The sequence below is a fragment of the Drosophila navojoa genome, chromosome 2, assembly GCF_054131105.1.
Source record: "Drosophila navojoa isolate 15081-1374.11 chromosome 2, UAZ_NAV_1.0, whole genome shotgun sequence".
In the NCBI taxonomy this organism is placed as follows: Eukaryota; Metazoa; Arthropoda; class Insecta; order Diptera; family Drosophilidae; genus Drosophila; species Drosophila navojoa.
In genome coordinates this window covers 25,007,126-25,022,965 of record NC_142890.1, presented here as the reverse complement: position 1 = coordinate 25,022,965, position 15,840 = coordinate 25,007,126, and the positions used below count along the sequence as shown (strand labels likewise).

Genomic DNA, 15,840 nt, shown 5'->3' with positions numbered 1-15,840 from the left:
TTTTCAAAGCCCCAAATTGAACGATACCGCCAATTAAATAACGAATTTGAATTACACTATGGTTGATAAGCAAACTAACAAATTGTAGCCTTTTGCTGCACATTGGACGTAGCCTTGCTTCGTAATTCGTTTCGCATTTAGCGAAAGATGTCTGCAATATTGTTGAAATGTACAAATTAATACTTTCAGGCACATGCACCACATTGGAGCTGGGGAAACGTATAGCGCGCTTGGCCTGCAAATGGAGAACTGCGACGGATACAACAACTTTGCCGGTGGCTACTATGACCCAGCTGCGGGTCAGCAACAACCACCAGCTCCGCCCACACACAGCCACCCAGTGCCGCATCCACACGCCAATCCCCACCACCCGCATCACCAGATGCAGGCACAGGCTCATCCACATATACATACACACCACAATCCAGCCACTGCAGCTGCTGCTGTTCACGTAGTCGGTGCTCCGCCTCTGCCCGCCAATCATCTCCACAATTCAAACACAAATTTTGGCGGACAACTGCAGGCGTTTGCCAACACTGGCGGCAACTCAGGTGTTGGCGGTGCAGCCGTCATCAGCGGGCTGGAGAACTCGAACAGCTCGTCGGACTTCAATTTTCTGAGCAATTTGGCCAATGATTTTGCTCCAGAGTACTATCAGTTAAGTTAGTTCTGATAATCCAGATTGTAAATACTAAACTGCAATCGATGTAGTCGAATTTTTACTTTGTAATCTCCAAGCTCTCAGCTCTCACTTTGTCGTAGCTCACATACATATCTGTAAATATGTTCGTATGTCTGTCCCAATGCTAGATCTATATATGTATATGTGTATGTAAGTAGCTAGAGTGATATATATATGGATATGCCTATGTGTACACATATATATATATATATTCTAGGCTCGGTAATCTAGTTCACTGCAGCTCTCAAAAATAAAAGTGTGGCTTAAAGCCCGCGTTAAAGGAAAATTCTCTCCGTTCAACAAGAAATTTAAAAAATTAAGAAAACTAAAAACAAAATTGTAAATAGCTAGTAAAAATTAAATGTAACTTTCCACCAGCCCTAATCAAAAATAATTCAGATATACTATATAAGCATATACACCATATAAACCTATCTACAAAATCTTTCACAAATTGTGTTTTGTAAATAGATATTGGAGTGTAGATCAAATCGAATATTGTGAAATTTTTCAATTGAATTTCAATCTGAATTTGTGATTCAAATACAAATTTCCAATTGTATTCGAATGAATATTAATTTTAATTAAATGTGAGTAATGTTTGTATGTTGTTCCCCGATTCCCAAATACAATTTAACTTGAAAGACATTTTAGACACTAAATGAATGAATGAATGAAATAAATAAATAAATATTATCAAATAAATCGTATTTTCTTTGCTAAAAATATTTCAGAAAAAGGTAAGACAAACGCTGCACCAATTAAAATTGTGCATATATGTTTTTAAATTGGTTTTCCTACGCTTAAGATATTGAAAATAAAAATACAAATGTGCATTCTTTGAATTAGACTCGTGATTTTTATATGATGTACGATTCAGAGTCACATGAGGTTATTTGTATATATGCATGTATGTAAGATGACAATGTTTCTCTATTTCAATTTGAGATCTTTGTAAACATTTCACTTGAATCTAAGCAAAAGTTCACAATGCCCGTAGCAACATGTTGCACCAGCTTGGCAACTAACTATTCATCAGCTGTTAAACGCGAGTCGCGACGAACAGCTGCTGTTGTAATGCGTAGCAATTGTTGCATCAGCCAAACCGGTAAAGCGAACTTACTCTCTTGCCACAGCTCTCTCTCTCTCTCTCTGCTCTCACGCGACCCAGCATCTGACGACTGTGCACTCTACAAACATTTTACGCATCATAGATGAATGAACAGAACAATTTTAAAATTAAATTCACTCATTTATCAAATGAGTATTGTGCCTTAAATGCCCGCTGATAAGCTCTCACATATGTATGTATGTATGTACGTTTGCGAATTCAGTAAGCTTTTATGAGTGCGTGTATGTACTTTCATATATGTACATATGTTTTCTATACATACATACATACTTGTATTCTTGTGTATGTACAATGTACATACACATATGTATGTGTGTGAATGTGTATACAGACTTATGCAAATACGTATATTCAGACAACAAGATTACGCCGAAATTTACTACACTTACACACATTCGGTAGGCAGTAACCGCTGTAGCTATTAATTTAGTTGTTATTTCTTAAAAATTTTGAACTACTATAAGTAAATATATAATACATATACATGTACATGTTTATACTATATAATATAAATGGTGATTCATACATATTTAACTGACTGTGGAAAATTAATAATAGATTTAATGAAAGAAGTTTGTATATATTTCTGTACAATTCAACGGCAATTTAAAAGTCTAAAAGTTCCTCAAACATTTGCAAAACTATTGAAATTCAAACTGCTTCACATGTCGCTATTTAATGGAAAAGAGAATCCAATTAGTTAACAACCTCACTAAGTAGGAGCTGCAGTAGTTGCTAAGGCTAAAAATAAAAGTTATGTACGGAAGAATCTTAGCATAAATAAAATTGAGTTTTGGGGGCACGGCAATCGAACAGCCAGCTGAGAGTCAACACATAGAAGGCGGGATGGAGAAGGTGTATGGCATAGGATAGCATGGGATTCGACGACTGATGGCAGCGAACTTTTTATCAGCAGCAAAGTTGCTTACGTACATGCATACGTAGGTTGAATGAGTCCAGCGACTGGTTGACTCGATTGGCATCCGTTAGTAACAAAACTTTAGCCGTCGTGAACAGAGCAAATTTTATATCGTATCGCAAGTCGAGTCGTGAATTCAGTGAGCTTTTAGCAAAAACAACAGCGAACGTATTAAAAAGCTTTGCAAATCTGCGAAAATTCGTGAAATTGCTTAAAAAGTGTTTCAAACACGGATTTATGGAAAACTAGTTTCATTTCCATTGATACTTCGGTTACGGTCTTAATGGCATCTGCAAGTGAACTTTCATATAAAGATATTTTATTCATAGAATAATAATTTATTTCCAATTTGTTAATAAAAGTGAGCCAAGAGCGAAAAGTGCTGAAAAACAAAGAATACGCAAATTAAAAACTACTTTAAATATTATTTGATATTCATAGTTGTACACGAGTGTTGTATACATACATACATACATATATAGATAAGAGAATATCTCTTTGATAAGTTTTACGTGCGATTCAATTAACTGATTTCAATTTATCGGCGGATCGCCCAAGTATTATGTTTGTCGTTCCTACTATTGCTAACACAAAAACAACGACAAGAACCACAACAACAAGAGGCGTCAACGCGATAATCAACCATAACAAGGGACGCTACAACGTCATGCAACATTCGCCTGTCGTTGTCTTTATGTCTATGCAACATTTGGGGCAGCAAGTTCCCATGCTCAACAATTTGATGTGTATGCGTATGCGTATGCGTGGATGGCATCATAACATTAACTACAATAAGTATCTATTGGCTAAGACCATCACGGGCAATCCCACGCCTAATAAGACTCTACTAAAGCGTTCCAAGAATTTGCGAAAGAAGCGTGACATTAATATTCGTCGCAGAATTTGTTGCCGAGGTTTTCGGTTTTGAGCCACACTTAGAGAAATTAATTCAACACAAAAGTAAAGGAAAATTGTTGCATCGGAACTTGCTTGCCACACGCGGCGGCATCGAAATGAGCGGTAAGTAGATTGACGATCCTCCGTCCTAGAGACGAGCCCACTTATGATAATGTCGCTGACATTCGATGACCTTAAACATAGTTTATTTTATATACCATGTTTACTCAATGCTATGAAGGCACCCACAGTATCACACAATCAGTCATTAATGCTCACACGCACATGTGCACACAGCACATATGTATGTACATGCTTACATACATACATATGTACATGTGCTACACGTGCCTTTATGTTGAATCTCTTCATACCCTACGCGCTTGCAGCATATATGAACTATCGCTCAGTTGAGCACCCTACATTTTAGTACTTGAATAGGCTTTGTGTAAGGATCCAAGTACATACATAGATATGTATGTATGTATGTAATACATGTAGACCATGTATTCATGTACGTAGTTATCAAAATAAACACATAATACTACAAAGATAAGTTCACACATTATAAAATGGCCCTATCTATGATATATTCCTTCACATGTACATACATACCTATGTGTGTATGCATGTGTGTATATACCGACAGACTAAGTGTTACGTGAAAGTTTTTTATTGACGTGGCCCTTGGCACAGAAATGTGTGCAATCATCGCGGCTAGCAAATTTTCAAAACTGATTTCAGCAACAAGTTTGGTCATTGTTAATTATTTGATTGCTTCTTCTTGACATGTACGTTTGTATTCCGATCTCGTGCCATTCAGTGCCACTCTGAGTTCAGTGCCTAATAGCGACGTCAGGTACACACATACATACATACATACATGCACAAGTATATCTGTTATGTATGTACATGCTTTATAAAATAATATAAGGTGTTTAACCATTTCCATTTCCACGAATTCTGCGCACTTTTTTGCCAAAGAGACCATACAAGTTGTTTTTGTTTTTCGAAGCTTTCAACATCAGTCCCCTCACTAACCTATCCCTCAAAGTCAATATTACCTACATCACATGCACCCAGGAGCTTTTCAGTTTCTGCGTCGGCAGCATGACTCATGTGTTTTTTAATTGTCGCCACAATTCAATACAATACATTCGCACTCGCACGCTTTCACATCTGTGAAGCATGTGTAGGTGTGTGAGTTATGAAAGCTCTGAAATTCTGAGAACTGGTGGACAAGCTTTTATCTTTACACCGACGTGTACACACATCGAAAGAGTTGTTCGCTAATGCCAGCTCACAAAAGCTTTGCTGCCATATGCAAGTGAGAGCAAAACACCAAAATTTAAAAATCCCAACGTATTTTTAAATGTAAACTCATAACTTAATTTGGCTTAAGACTTTTTTTATTGGTACATTGTATGCCATGAAGCCACTTTTAGTTAGCGGAATTCAATTTTGAATTGTCTCTTTGCATACAGTAAGAAATCTTTGTTTGAACCTTCATTTCTTATTGACAATTGTACATTTTATGAGTCTAAAACTCGCATCCATATTTATCAATTATTATATTGCTTACACATTTAAATAAAAATGTAAATTTTATGTATGCAATAATTTAACCTATTATATGTACATATAAATAAGTTCCTATGTGTAATAATAAAATGAATTGCTAGCCGGCCGGTGCACTTGTTTATTTTGCATACATAGGTATATATACATACATACATATCCATACATTAACCCACACATGTTGCGACACTGTTGAATAGTCAACAGGTTGGTGCTCGTAAGTGAGAGTCAAAGTAACGCTGTGACGTCACGTCAAGAGAAACACGTTTTCTCGATTTTTGTACTTATTTTTTATAGTATTAGGCCTGTAAAGTTAGTTAGTTATTCAATCTTACATTACAATATTTAGAATGTCTACAATTTGCTATTTAATTTCTGGAGTAAAATTTGCAATACTTAATTTAACCATTTGTAATGACGTAACATTTAATATGTTGCTCTCGAGGCAGAACCTTATGCGGGCTTTGAGAGAGAAAGAGAGCTGTGCATAACAAAGCTTTCGCTGAGCGCTCTCAAGAGTATCTGTGGAACAAGCTCTTTCGCATACACTCGCAGCCAGTTATCTGCCTATGGCAAACTGGTTTATTGCAGAGCTTTTTGAATTTCACAACGAAACTAAATTCGTCAGATTACACTTCGTGCATTTTGTAGGTCTTTTCTGCCTCGACTGGCTGAATTCGCGGCGATCCGTCCGTTCAATACCAAGTGAATACTACAAGCAAGCAGTTGAGTCACACTCAGCTCTGTTTTTTATTGGATGTGAGGTGTAAAATATAAATAAAGCGCATATACATCTAATATTTCGGTGTATATTCCTACATAAGGATAACAGATTTTTAAAGAATTGTTGCTGTTCTACGTAGAACAACAACTGCGTATTTGTTAAAGTACATTTATAAAAGCAACGGCAACGCGCGTTGAGTCAATCAGGAGGTGGTTCAAAAAACCACCCAATAAACTGCGTCGCTAAAAAAAACCAAGTGAATTTTTCGGTCAGGTCTTTAACAGCCGGCCAACAGTCCTTGAAGACACATATTATAAATTTATGTAAGTATTATTATAGGGTTTTCGTATATGAATGGACTTTCTTATACTATATATCGAAAGCTCGTAGTGTTTAATTTGTTTTTTTTTTTTTTCGCCGGCCGCCATATTGAATTAAGTGCTAGCAACAATTACAGGCAGCGCATATGCATGTATATATGTATGTACACACACACACACACACACACACACACACACACACACACACACACACACACACACACACACACACACACACACACACACACACACACACACACACACACACACACACACACACACACACACACACACACACACACACACACACACACACACACACACACACACACACACACACACACACACACACACACACACACACACACACACACACACACACATACATACATACATACATACATACATATGTATGTAGAAATGTGCATAGTAATTTACATTCATATGCACATGTTTACATTCGTACATATGTGTTTACATAAAAATATATAATCATATACAAAGAAATATACCAGGAAATACTTAATAATAATGAAAATATACATATATGTACATATGTATGTACATGTACATACATAAAAGCATACATATGTACATAAATACTGTTGATAGATAAATATGCAATATGCACACATGACAATGGATACAGTGGCTATAGCATAGTTAGGAGCTGATGACTCACACTTAGCAGACATACGCACACACCCACACATGTCAGGCGGGGATTTTTTTCTTCTTTTTCGTGGCTATAATTACTGACATACATATATTTTGTTGTACGTGGATATTTGACAAGGGGTTTGAAGAGTAATAATTTAGTAAAGCACACGCTATAAATGTCTATATGTGTATTAGTACGTGGTGTTTTTCCAGCAATTAGTAATTGTTTTTCGCTGTTGTCTGGCGCACGATTTGATATGGCAAAAAGATTGCGATATGGCCCATTATCTGAAGCACGCAGGTCTTACAACGAGTTTGCGTATGTATGTGCGCGCATATGTACATATATGTATATTTATCTAAATGTCGCCCGCTATATAATTGTCTTTACATCGCCAGCACCCCTCGATCGCGGGTAACCAACAACTGATTAGGCGACAGGCCCCACTGCGAACTGGTTTCTGTTGTTGTTCTTGCTGCCGGTGGCGAACTTTTTTTTGTTTTTGTTTTGCTGGTTCAAAGCACTGTTGTGAAATTAAATTCGCAGCTTTTGCTTTTTGCTATCTTCTGCCGCTACAAAAAAGCTTTGCTGCCTACCATGCCCTTTTAGGGCGTATCGAATAGAAAAGACTTACATACATAGCTAATGCCTACTTAATTTTCTATCAATTAACTTGTGGATTACATAGCCCATACGCAAAATTTTCTTTGGAAACGAATAAGTGATGCAAGATGGCCAAAAATTAAAAATTTAAATTTGCAGATTTATTAACTAATATTTTAACAACAAATTAGAAAACAAGTAATATCAATATTTGGCTTAGCATAAAAGTTATAACTAAAAACCATAAAAAACGCGTTTTTCCCTCCATTAAAGTCTTCGTACACTCAACCTATATGCTTACATCCATATGTACATCTATATGTATACATATCCCACATGTAGATGTAGAATTATGCATATGTATAGATAGATATATATGTATATACACTTGTTGATATTTATTTAACCTTTACAATAATACAAATTATTCTTAATTTTTTTTTTCAGTCTAAGAGGAAGTTGTGTCGACGACTCTTTTAGAGCTTGTTTAGAGTTTCCCTAACAATTTCATTGTTCCTCTCTAACGGTCAATTAAAAGTGAGTATACAAAGTCCTTTTGTTTTTTAGTTGTAAGCATCATTCTTGCTTGATTGAAATAACAATCGCCAATTAGTTTGTAAGATTGTTTTATGAAAAGAGGAGAAATCCCAACAAAAAAGGAGTAAATCCAAAAAAAAGGAGCAATTCCAAAAAAAGGAGTAATCCATAAAAAAGGAGTAATTCCAAAAAAAGGAGTAATCCATAAAAAAGGAGTAATTCCATAAAAAAATAAAATTAAAAAAAAAAACAAAAAAGGAGTAATTCCAAAAAAAAAGTAAAAAAGTGTATAAAAAATATGTATATAAAAAGGAAAACATGGAAAAAAGGCAAAGGAAAAAAGGAAAATATCACTAACGAGCATGAGCCAAAAAAGAAATAAAAAACCATCCACTCACACATCTCAATCATTCACGGTATGAATCCTGCTAAAATAAATAGATCTGTTATAACACTCAATAGTTGGAGATATCAAGGCAACAATTATTTTTGTTAATATGTTGATGTCTCTGACCTATTGATAATATACCCATGATTTGGGGTAACATTCAAACCTACACAACATTTCGCATATTCCACAAAAGATGTGGCGCGAACCCTAACTAAGGATCGTGCTTCACAACGTCGTCGTTCTGTGTAATAACAAAATCTTTTTTCTTTTGTCTATTTTCTTTCACATAAAAACAAAAAAAAAACTCTAAAATGTGCTTGCTCCACTCATCGCCATATCCTGAAATATTTATAAAAATTTTTACAAATTCTGAAATTTGTATTAATTTTGAAATCCTGTCGAACCGAAACCTGAAATACGAACCGTTCACCAATAAAAACATAAACATTAAACGAAATCATCAAATTGAATTGAAATTGTGGCAATTGCATCAAGCAGCCCCGTTCAAAATGGCATTCAGCGTCGAAATCCAAGCCAGCCAAAATAGGCCACAGAGCGAATCAAACAACAGCATCGAGCATACCAAGATCAACACCAGCAACGACTGTCAAAACAACTTATCCGATTGTACTTACGGCACCAGCTCAAGCAGCAACCAAACGGAATACCGAAAATCCCAAAGATATAATATTGATGATCCAGGAGCCAGCACGAGTACAGGCAACAACATACGAGGCACAGGAACAGCATCGAAACTCAGCAGCAAGTGGCGAGAGAATCTACTCATCCAATTGCAACTGCTCGCAGAAGAGAACCGATCAAATAGTGCCTACGAGGGATTCGCCTATGTTGACGTCAACAAATTCAACAACGATACCAATTGTTATAAACACACAGCCCAATCCAAGAATTATACTGCTCAAGGTGCCCACGCACACCAGCAGCAACAGCAGCAACAGCAGCAGCAGCAACAACAGGACAGAGCAGAGCGCGCCTCGAACTCGTCTTATCAGAATACCCTTTTTACCAGGGTCGGTACCAACAACGGATTCTCTGAACGCTGCATTGCCTTCGGCGAGATCTTCAGTAAACTTTACAACTTCGGCGACAGCATCCCGTATCGTGAAGCCAATATCCCGTATCCCGTTGACTGGGACAATATACCCACAAGAACCGAGCTCGAGTTGCTCAGTTTCGCAAGTAAACCAGGTCGCGAACGACCAAGTGGTAAATCCACCGGCTGTGGAAACGGTGAAGCAAACGGTCCCGGTTTCGAGCACGCCCCAGACTCTGGCGTCAATGGCTGGTATACAGCTGACAGGTGCAGACATGCAGTGCCGCCAGGATATGAGTGGAGCAATGCCTACTGCTACAGTTGAAGAGATAGACGTACCGGTGTTCATAGATGGTGAGTACTGTGTTTGTGTGTGTAATTTGTACCAGCACTCTCTCGTTACTGTTCGAAATCAAAACAAGTAGCCAACAATCATGCGTGGCCAAACAATCAGTTAGAGAAAGAGTCAGATAGCAGGCATCGAAAGGCGCCCGTCTGCTAGCTGGCTCCTTCGAAACAGCGGGCAGACGGACGCTGTTTCGGCCTATGACATCGAGGTACATTACCACCTGATGAATGAGAAGAAGATCACAGTGCAATGACCCATTGCGACCACAAAGCGGTCAACAGAGTCATGAGTAATTTGTGTAATGCCAAGTCGGATGGGGACAGACAAGGTGTCTTGCTTTCCATCTTCTTGGCTTCATAGAGGGTTACGTGAATCATATTCACTTTAGGTTATTTACTGTTATTTATAATTGTATTAGTATTCTGATCAGATATGCAACAGTCATCATTTTCAATACATATGTACATATATAGTTAATGATAATTCTCTCTATTTGCTGTTGCTATGACAAAGCAAGTATATATTTAAAATCTAGTTTGACTTAACTGACACTGTTAATAAACGATAATACTTGCCAACCTGAATTTCTTCAAGAGAGTCAAACTATACCCATACGATGAATCAGGTTCAAAGCATTTTTTTACTTGAACTAAAATGTTCAATAATTGCCTTTTACGGGTACACTCTTCTAAACTTTTTTTTATAAATAGGTATGGCATTGATACATTAATACATACATATGTATGTGCGTAGTCAAATAAATACATGTAAGAAGAAGTTGCTTTCTTTTTTTTAACGTTCAATATACGAACAATTAAATATTTTCTATTATGATTTGAAAGACAAAAAAAAGCATAATTTATAATTTTATTGTATAAATTGATCGTTATATACTATGAATTTACATTAGTAATGATATATGTATGTATTGACATTTTTTTTTTAATTCATTGAATTCTACAGTTCTTATCAGCTGCTTTGCTTCCGTAGGTCTCTTCACAGTTTTAGATTTTCTTTTTGCAACTCTGAGTCATGCTGGCTGTCACTTGTTTCTTACACCAACGAATTAACTGCGCATTTGTTTATGAACGCATTCGAACGCAACAGGAGAATTGCATACCTAACTTATTATAATTGTATCAAAAATATTTTGTATTATAATATGAATTTTTTACTTTATTTTGGCCTAAAAGCCAATTACAAATTTTTATGTTGAGCACCCTATAGATTATTAATATGCATAAGTACTTTCACTCTATCGAAGTTTTATTAATTAGATAATCTAGGTGTTTGTTATTATAAATTAATTTAATTTACTTCAAATTAAAATTCAGAAATCATAAGTTTTATCAGAAGCCTTACTAAAGGCGTCGACTCTCGCGTCAGCAAGCCATCCCATTGGGCCTTACTATCGTCTTTGTTTGAAACGATGACCATGTCCATAAATGGGCATAGAGTAAGTAGAGCTAGGCGCGTTCTGCAGCGCTCGAAAATCAGGCCATTTTTAACCTTTATATATGTATATGTATATAGCTAATTATATATTGATGATATTGAAGACAGTTGTAATTGAATATGTATTCATAACTATTCATACATGCAAATATGTATGTATGTATGTACACATGTACATAAATATGTATATGTATGTATACATATGTTTGTCAAATCATGACCTAGATTCAATTTTGATGCCAAAACATGCGCCGACCTATGTCGGCCTATGTATTCATCAATTGTGTACATCAATATTTGCACATTATTTAAATTGTTTCAAAATGCATGTACATTTTTATGTAAAAGTTAATTGTTTAATGCCCGATTCGGAGACGTTGACATTGATTTCTTAGGCCAATTGTTGTGAAATTCGATTAGCATGATGCGCAAAATTTTAAAGAGACGAGCGAGAGAATCCAGTTTGTAGGAGTATGTGTGCCGCTCTCACGGGCGACGCATCGATCAAACACAGTCATGCTGTCTCTTTCGCTCTTGCTCGCTCTAAATATGCACCAGCTGATTTTTGCCGGCCGGTTGTCGGACTCTCACATACACATACATAAATACGAAGGTGTTTATACATATGTATGTATGTGCTCGCAGTATGCACATCGCGTATACGCTCAATAGTACCACAACAACAACATTTTGGATAAAATATTTATTTTTTATATATATTTTTTCTGCATTTATTGGTAACATAAGTAACATAAAAATATTTGTCTCTTGGGCAATCGGGTCGATAGACTTAATAATGAATAATTGCAAGGCTAATAAATAGATAAATATCCATGTACGATGACACTCTTTGTTCAGAATCCCAGTTAAAGTTATTAACGAATATTTCTCTGCTCTGGTGAAATTCCAACTGCAATTGTATTGGTGCATCGAAAAACCCAAAACTTCTGTTATTTATACATAGGAATACATTGGTAATATGTCTGCCATAGGCCAATATCTAATACATTGAAATCATATGTAATTGTCCAATAAGAAGCTCCTGTAAAGCACGCATCAGGCAGAGCGAGACAACAGTATACGCATAACACTTGTTGCTGTTGCGCATGCACGTATGTGTGTATGTGTGTATGCATGTGCTCGTTTACGCTCCGATCGCTGTCGATAAAAAGTTTGTCTTTGCAACTCTCAGTCAGTTATTGTTAGACCTTTCGCACGTGAAGAACGTTAAGCGGATAGCGCGCAGGGCTCATTCAAAATACGTTAAAAAGGTGAATATTTATGAAAATAATATAACTATATAATTATTTAAATTAATTTCTTGAAAATATAAATGGTTTTAAATGAAAATTGGTTTATTTTTCTGCCCTTTAGCAGGTCTATCTGTAAAAAGTGTTGAATTTTTGTTTTGTGCATTTGAACTCACATAACTTAAATTGACAAATATTTTATGCCCCTGAATAAAAAACAATAATATTAAATTTAAATATTTAAATAAATCGGCCATCAATATTATTATTATATCTATTAGGCCAAATTACCGCTAAAGGGTTTACTTTAGTGTAATGTGTAATATGTTGCAAACACAATCAAATTCCATCCCCTTAACAGTTCGTCATCAACAGTTTGAAAGCGTGCATGAACGATCATGTTTGCGGTCAGTCCCGCTCGCTTGTTCTCTCTTTCTTTGCGCGCCTTCCTCTGTCGACTGCAAAGCAGACTAGAAACTTATTGGAAACTAAGAATATTTTCGTTTTTAATTCACTTAATTCATTTACTTAATTTTTTATATATTATTTTATATCATATATTATTTCCGTCTGTCATTATTATTTTTTTATTTATTAGTATTTACATTCTGTATTAATTTCTTTTGTGTCTTTTTTTTCGGTTTCGTTTTGTGAATTTCACAACAAACTGTGTGAGCGAGATAGCGATTAAGTAGATGTACAGTAGCTCGCTGTCTCTTTCTAAATTAGCTGACTGCTTAAGAGTATGCAACATTTTTTAATTCGACGCATTGGAATTATTCAAAATATGTTGTGTGACATTCAGTTCATTCTGCTAAGCTAAGTTAGTTCTTTTTACTTTTGAATATTTGGTTGGGAACTTATTATCGCCATCAACATTAAATATCAATAAGAAATTAGAAGAATTACGTGAAATATTTTTGTGTTGTTTCTAGATCCAAGTACTCGATGGGAATGACATTTTACATTCTTATTAGAGTATTGCGTACTTAAGTGAATATGAAACAATAAGTTTTCAAAAGTGGTCATTGCAAGGGCAACTGAAAAAGCTATAATTTATAACGAATTAAAAATTTGGCTACACGCACAAAATCTAAAATGCATGTGAATTTTATTTTTTGGTATTAATAATCTTTTGTATCTTCCATAGAATTCCTGCAAAATATAGAAGCTACGTCGACGACGAGCAGCAACGGTAAAAGCGAGGAGTTTGAGAAAGAGATTTGTAGTGAGACGGATATATTTGACTTTGACTTTGATATAAACCTGATTGCCGAGGATCACATTGAGCGCAAGGAAATGGATCAGTGCAATCTGGAATTGGATAGCAATTACAGCGACAACTTTAACAGCGATTTAACAGTAATGGATGAATTTCAAGTTCAACAATTGGATAATGCGGAGGAGGCGGAAGACATGGCCTCCATTTGCAATGGCATCGATTTCGGAAGTGATCCACATTCAGATTTGGATCTAGACAACATACTAAACAGCGATCCTATGCTGTCAACTTTCTCACAAGGTTCCATCCTGTGGTCATCTAGCCAAACTAAGTACTTTAACGAGCTGCCCATACCAGCTGACGAGAACAGCATGGAAAACTATTGCTTCAGCCAGCAGTCGTTGGGCTTCGGTGTTGGCCCACTTGGTGGCTTTAACGAAGATGTTTGCACAGCTACGGCTGTGCAGGAAGCCCCATCCACTCAGCGTTTGGGCGCGAAGCGCACAGCCTCTGCAGCGTCTCTCGTCCCTACAGTTGAGACCCTGCCACAGAAGCGTACAAAGCTCATTCTTGACATCAACAAATCACAGATCAGCCATCCAGATGTCATAAACACCCCTGACATTATTGATCAGGTACTCAAGCTTTGTGAAGTGAGTTACTCTAGAGTTTCATTAAATACAAAAGCAACTAATTGACTACTTTTGTCGCTTTTAGGTCAATCCACCAAGTAACGTGTCCAACCATGATCAAATTTATGAGGAGCTCCGCAGCGCAGAGGATAGTACATCATCCCAACTACCAGATTTCTCAGCGCCGGGCACGCCCAATAGCACATACTCAATTAGCACCTCTACCTCATACGCACCATCTTGCCAGACGGGATTCGCTGGCTTGATCACAGCACCTGTATCGCCCGCTGCATCCATTGCCAGTACATCAGCGTTCAGCGCCACAACATCGACCAATGGCAACACCAAGCGCAAGCGAGGACGTCCTGCCAAAGAGCACGCTGATGGACCCGATCCGGAGCTGATGTCCAGAATGACCGAGAATGAGGCGAAGGTGTACCGAGATCGTCTTAAGAACAACGAGGCCAGCCGCGTGTCGCGCCAGAAGACCAGGCAGCGTGAGGAGGAGGAAAAACGTGAAGAAGAAGGCCTGCAAGATACCAACAACAAACTCAAATGCGAGCTGCATCAACTTCAGGGCCAAGTAGAGCGTTTAGAAAATCACCTTAAAAGCATCTTCATGAAAAATAGCACCTATGTCAAGCCCGAACCGGTGTGTTAAGATTCTCATTGCCATGCCATAGTCAAACTGTCGTACCTCTCGATTGTCGCATATTGTGATGTAAAGGTCTAGTTGTAACACGATAATTTCAAATAATCCATTAAGTTAAGGTTGTCGCTGAAGAAGTCGCTGTAGAATATGGAATCCACTTGAGGAACCACAACAAAAAAACAAATGATCAGAACTTTTATTATGTCGTTAGCACCTAAGAACTTGTATATGCTTAATTGCAAGGCGCCATATAAAGTGCGCATGATTTTAAAAATTTTTTAATTAATGCACTATTATGTTTGAAACTATGAAATTTTATCCACACGTTTTATATACTTATGTTTTATGTACTAATTATAATCAACAACAAGAAACCTTATTTGCAAGCTCAATGAAGCAAAAAAAAAAAAAAAGACAAAAAAATTGAGTAGCGGTTAATCACACTTACATTGATTATATTTCCTTTAGTCGTGAAAACAAAAAATGTTACAAAAATATGTATACAAAAATGTGTAAAATGTTATTAATGAAAATACAATATTTACCCATATATATTTTAGATTTATATACAAATATAATATAAAGTGCATGTGCTGAAGGCCGTGCCAAAATCAAATTTTGTTTTATTTATATTTCTTACATAATTACGTCTTTAGAGTGCATTATAAAAACGTGCCCATTCTAAATCGTTGGAAATGGAGAACTTGGGAGTTTTCATTAGATTTCTTCAAATTTTTATTTGCAAACTTAAGCTTTACAATTTTCATTTCATTAGCCTCATA

The 15,840-nt window shown here is 36.4% G+C and overlaps 2 protein-coding genes across 5 annotated transcripts in view; both read left to right on the top strand.

Annotated features, from left to right (window-relative positions):
- The window catches only part of pb (homeobox proposcipedia), a 41,100-nt gene extending 40,093 nt beyond the window's left edge, over positions 1–1,007 (top strand). For all 3 annotated transcript variants that reach the window (XM_089260746.1, XM_089260749.1, XM_018113162.3), the window contains one exon: positions 190–1,007. In XM_089260746.1, coding sequence (XP_089116872.1) covers positions 190–667 — 478 coding nt within the window. In that variant the 3' untranslated portion in view covers positions 668–1,007. The remainder of the gene's footprint in view (positions 1–189) is intronic.
- A 1,798-nt stretch (positions 1,008–2,805) lies between these two features.
- Positions 2,806–15,674, top strand: Xrp1 (transcription factor Xrp1). Of its 2 annotated transcripts, none has more exons than XM_089256434.1 (5): positions 2,806–3,753; positions 7,964–8,053; positions 8,943–9,852; positions 13,703–14,427; positions 14,492–15,674. In XM_089256434.1, exons 3-5 carry the CDS (start codon positions 9,138–9,140, stop codon positions 15,065–15,067), a joined length of 2,016 nt encoding a protein of 671 aa, XP_089112560.1. In that variant the 5' UTR covers positions 2,806–3,753; positions 7,964–8,053; positions 8,943–9,137; the 3' UTR covers positions 15,068–15,674. The 2 variants fall into 2 exon arrangements, with proteins under 2 accessions (XP_089112560.1, XP_017968652.1); XM_018113163.2 differs by lacking the exon at positions 2,806–3,753 and adding an exon at positions 5,830–6,255.
- Positions 15,675–15,840: the final 166 nt, after the last annotated feature.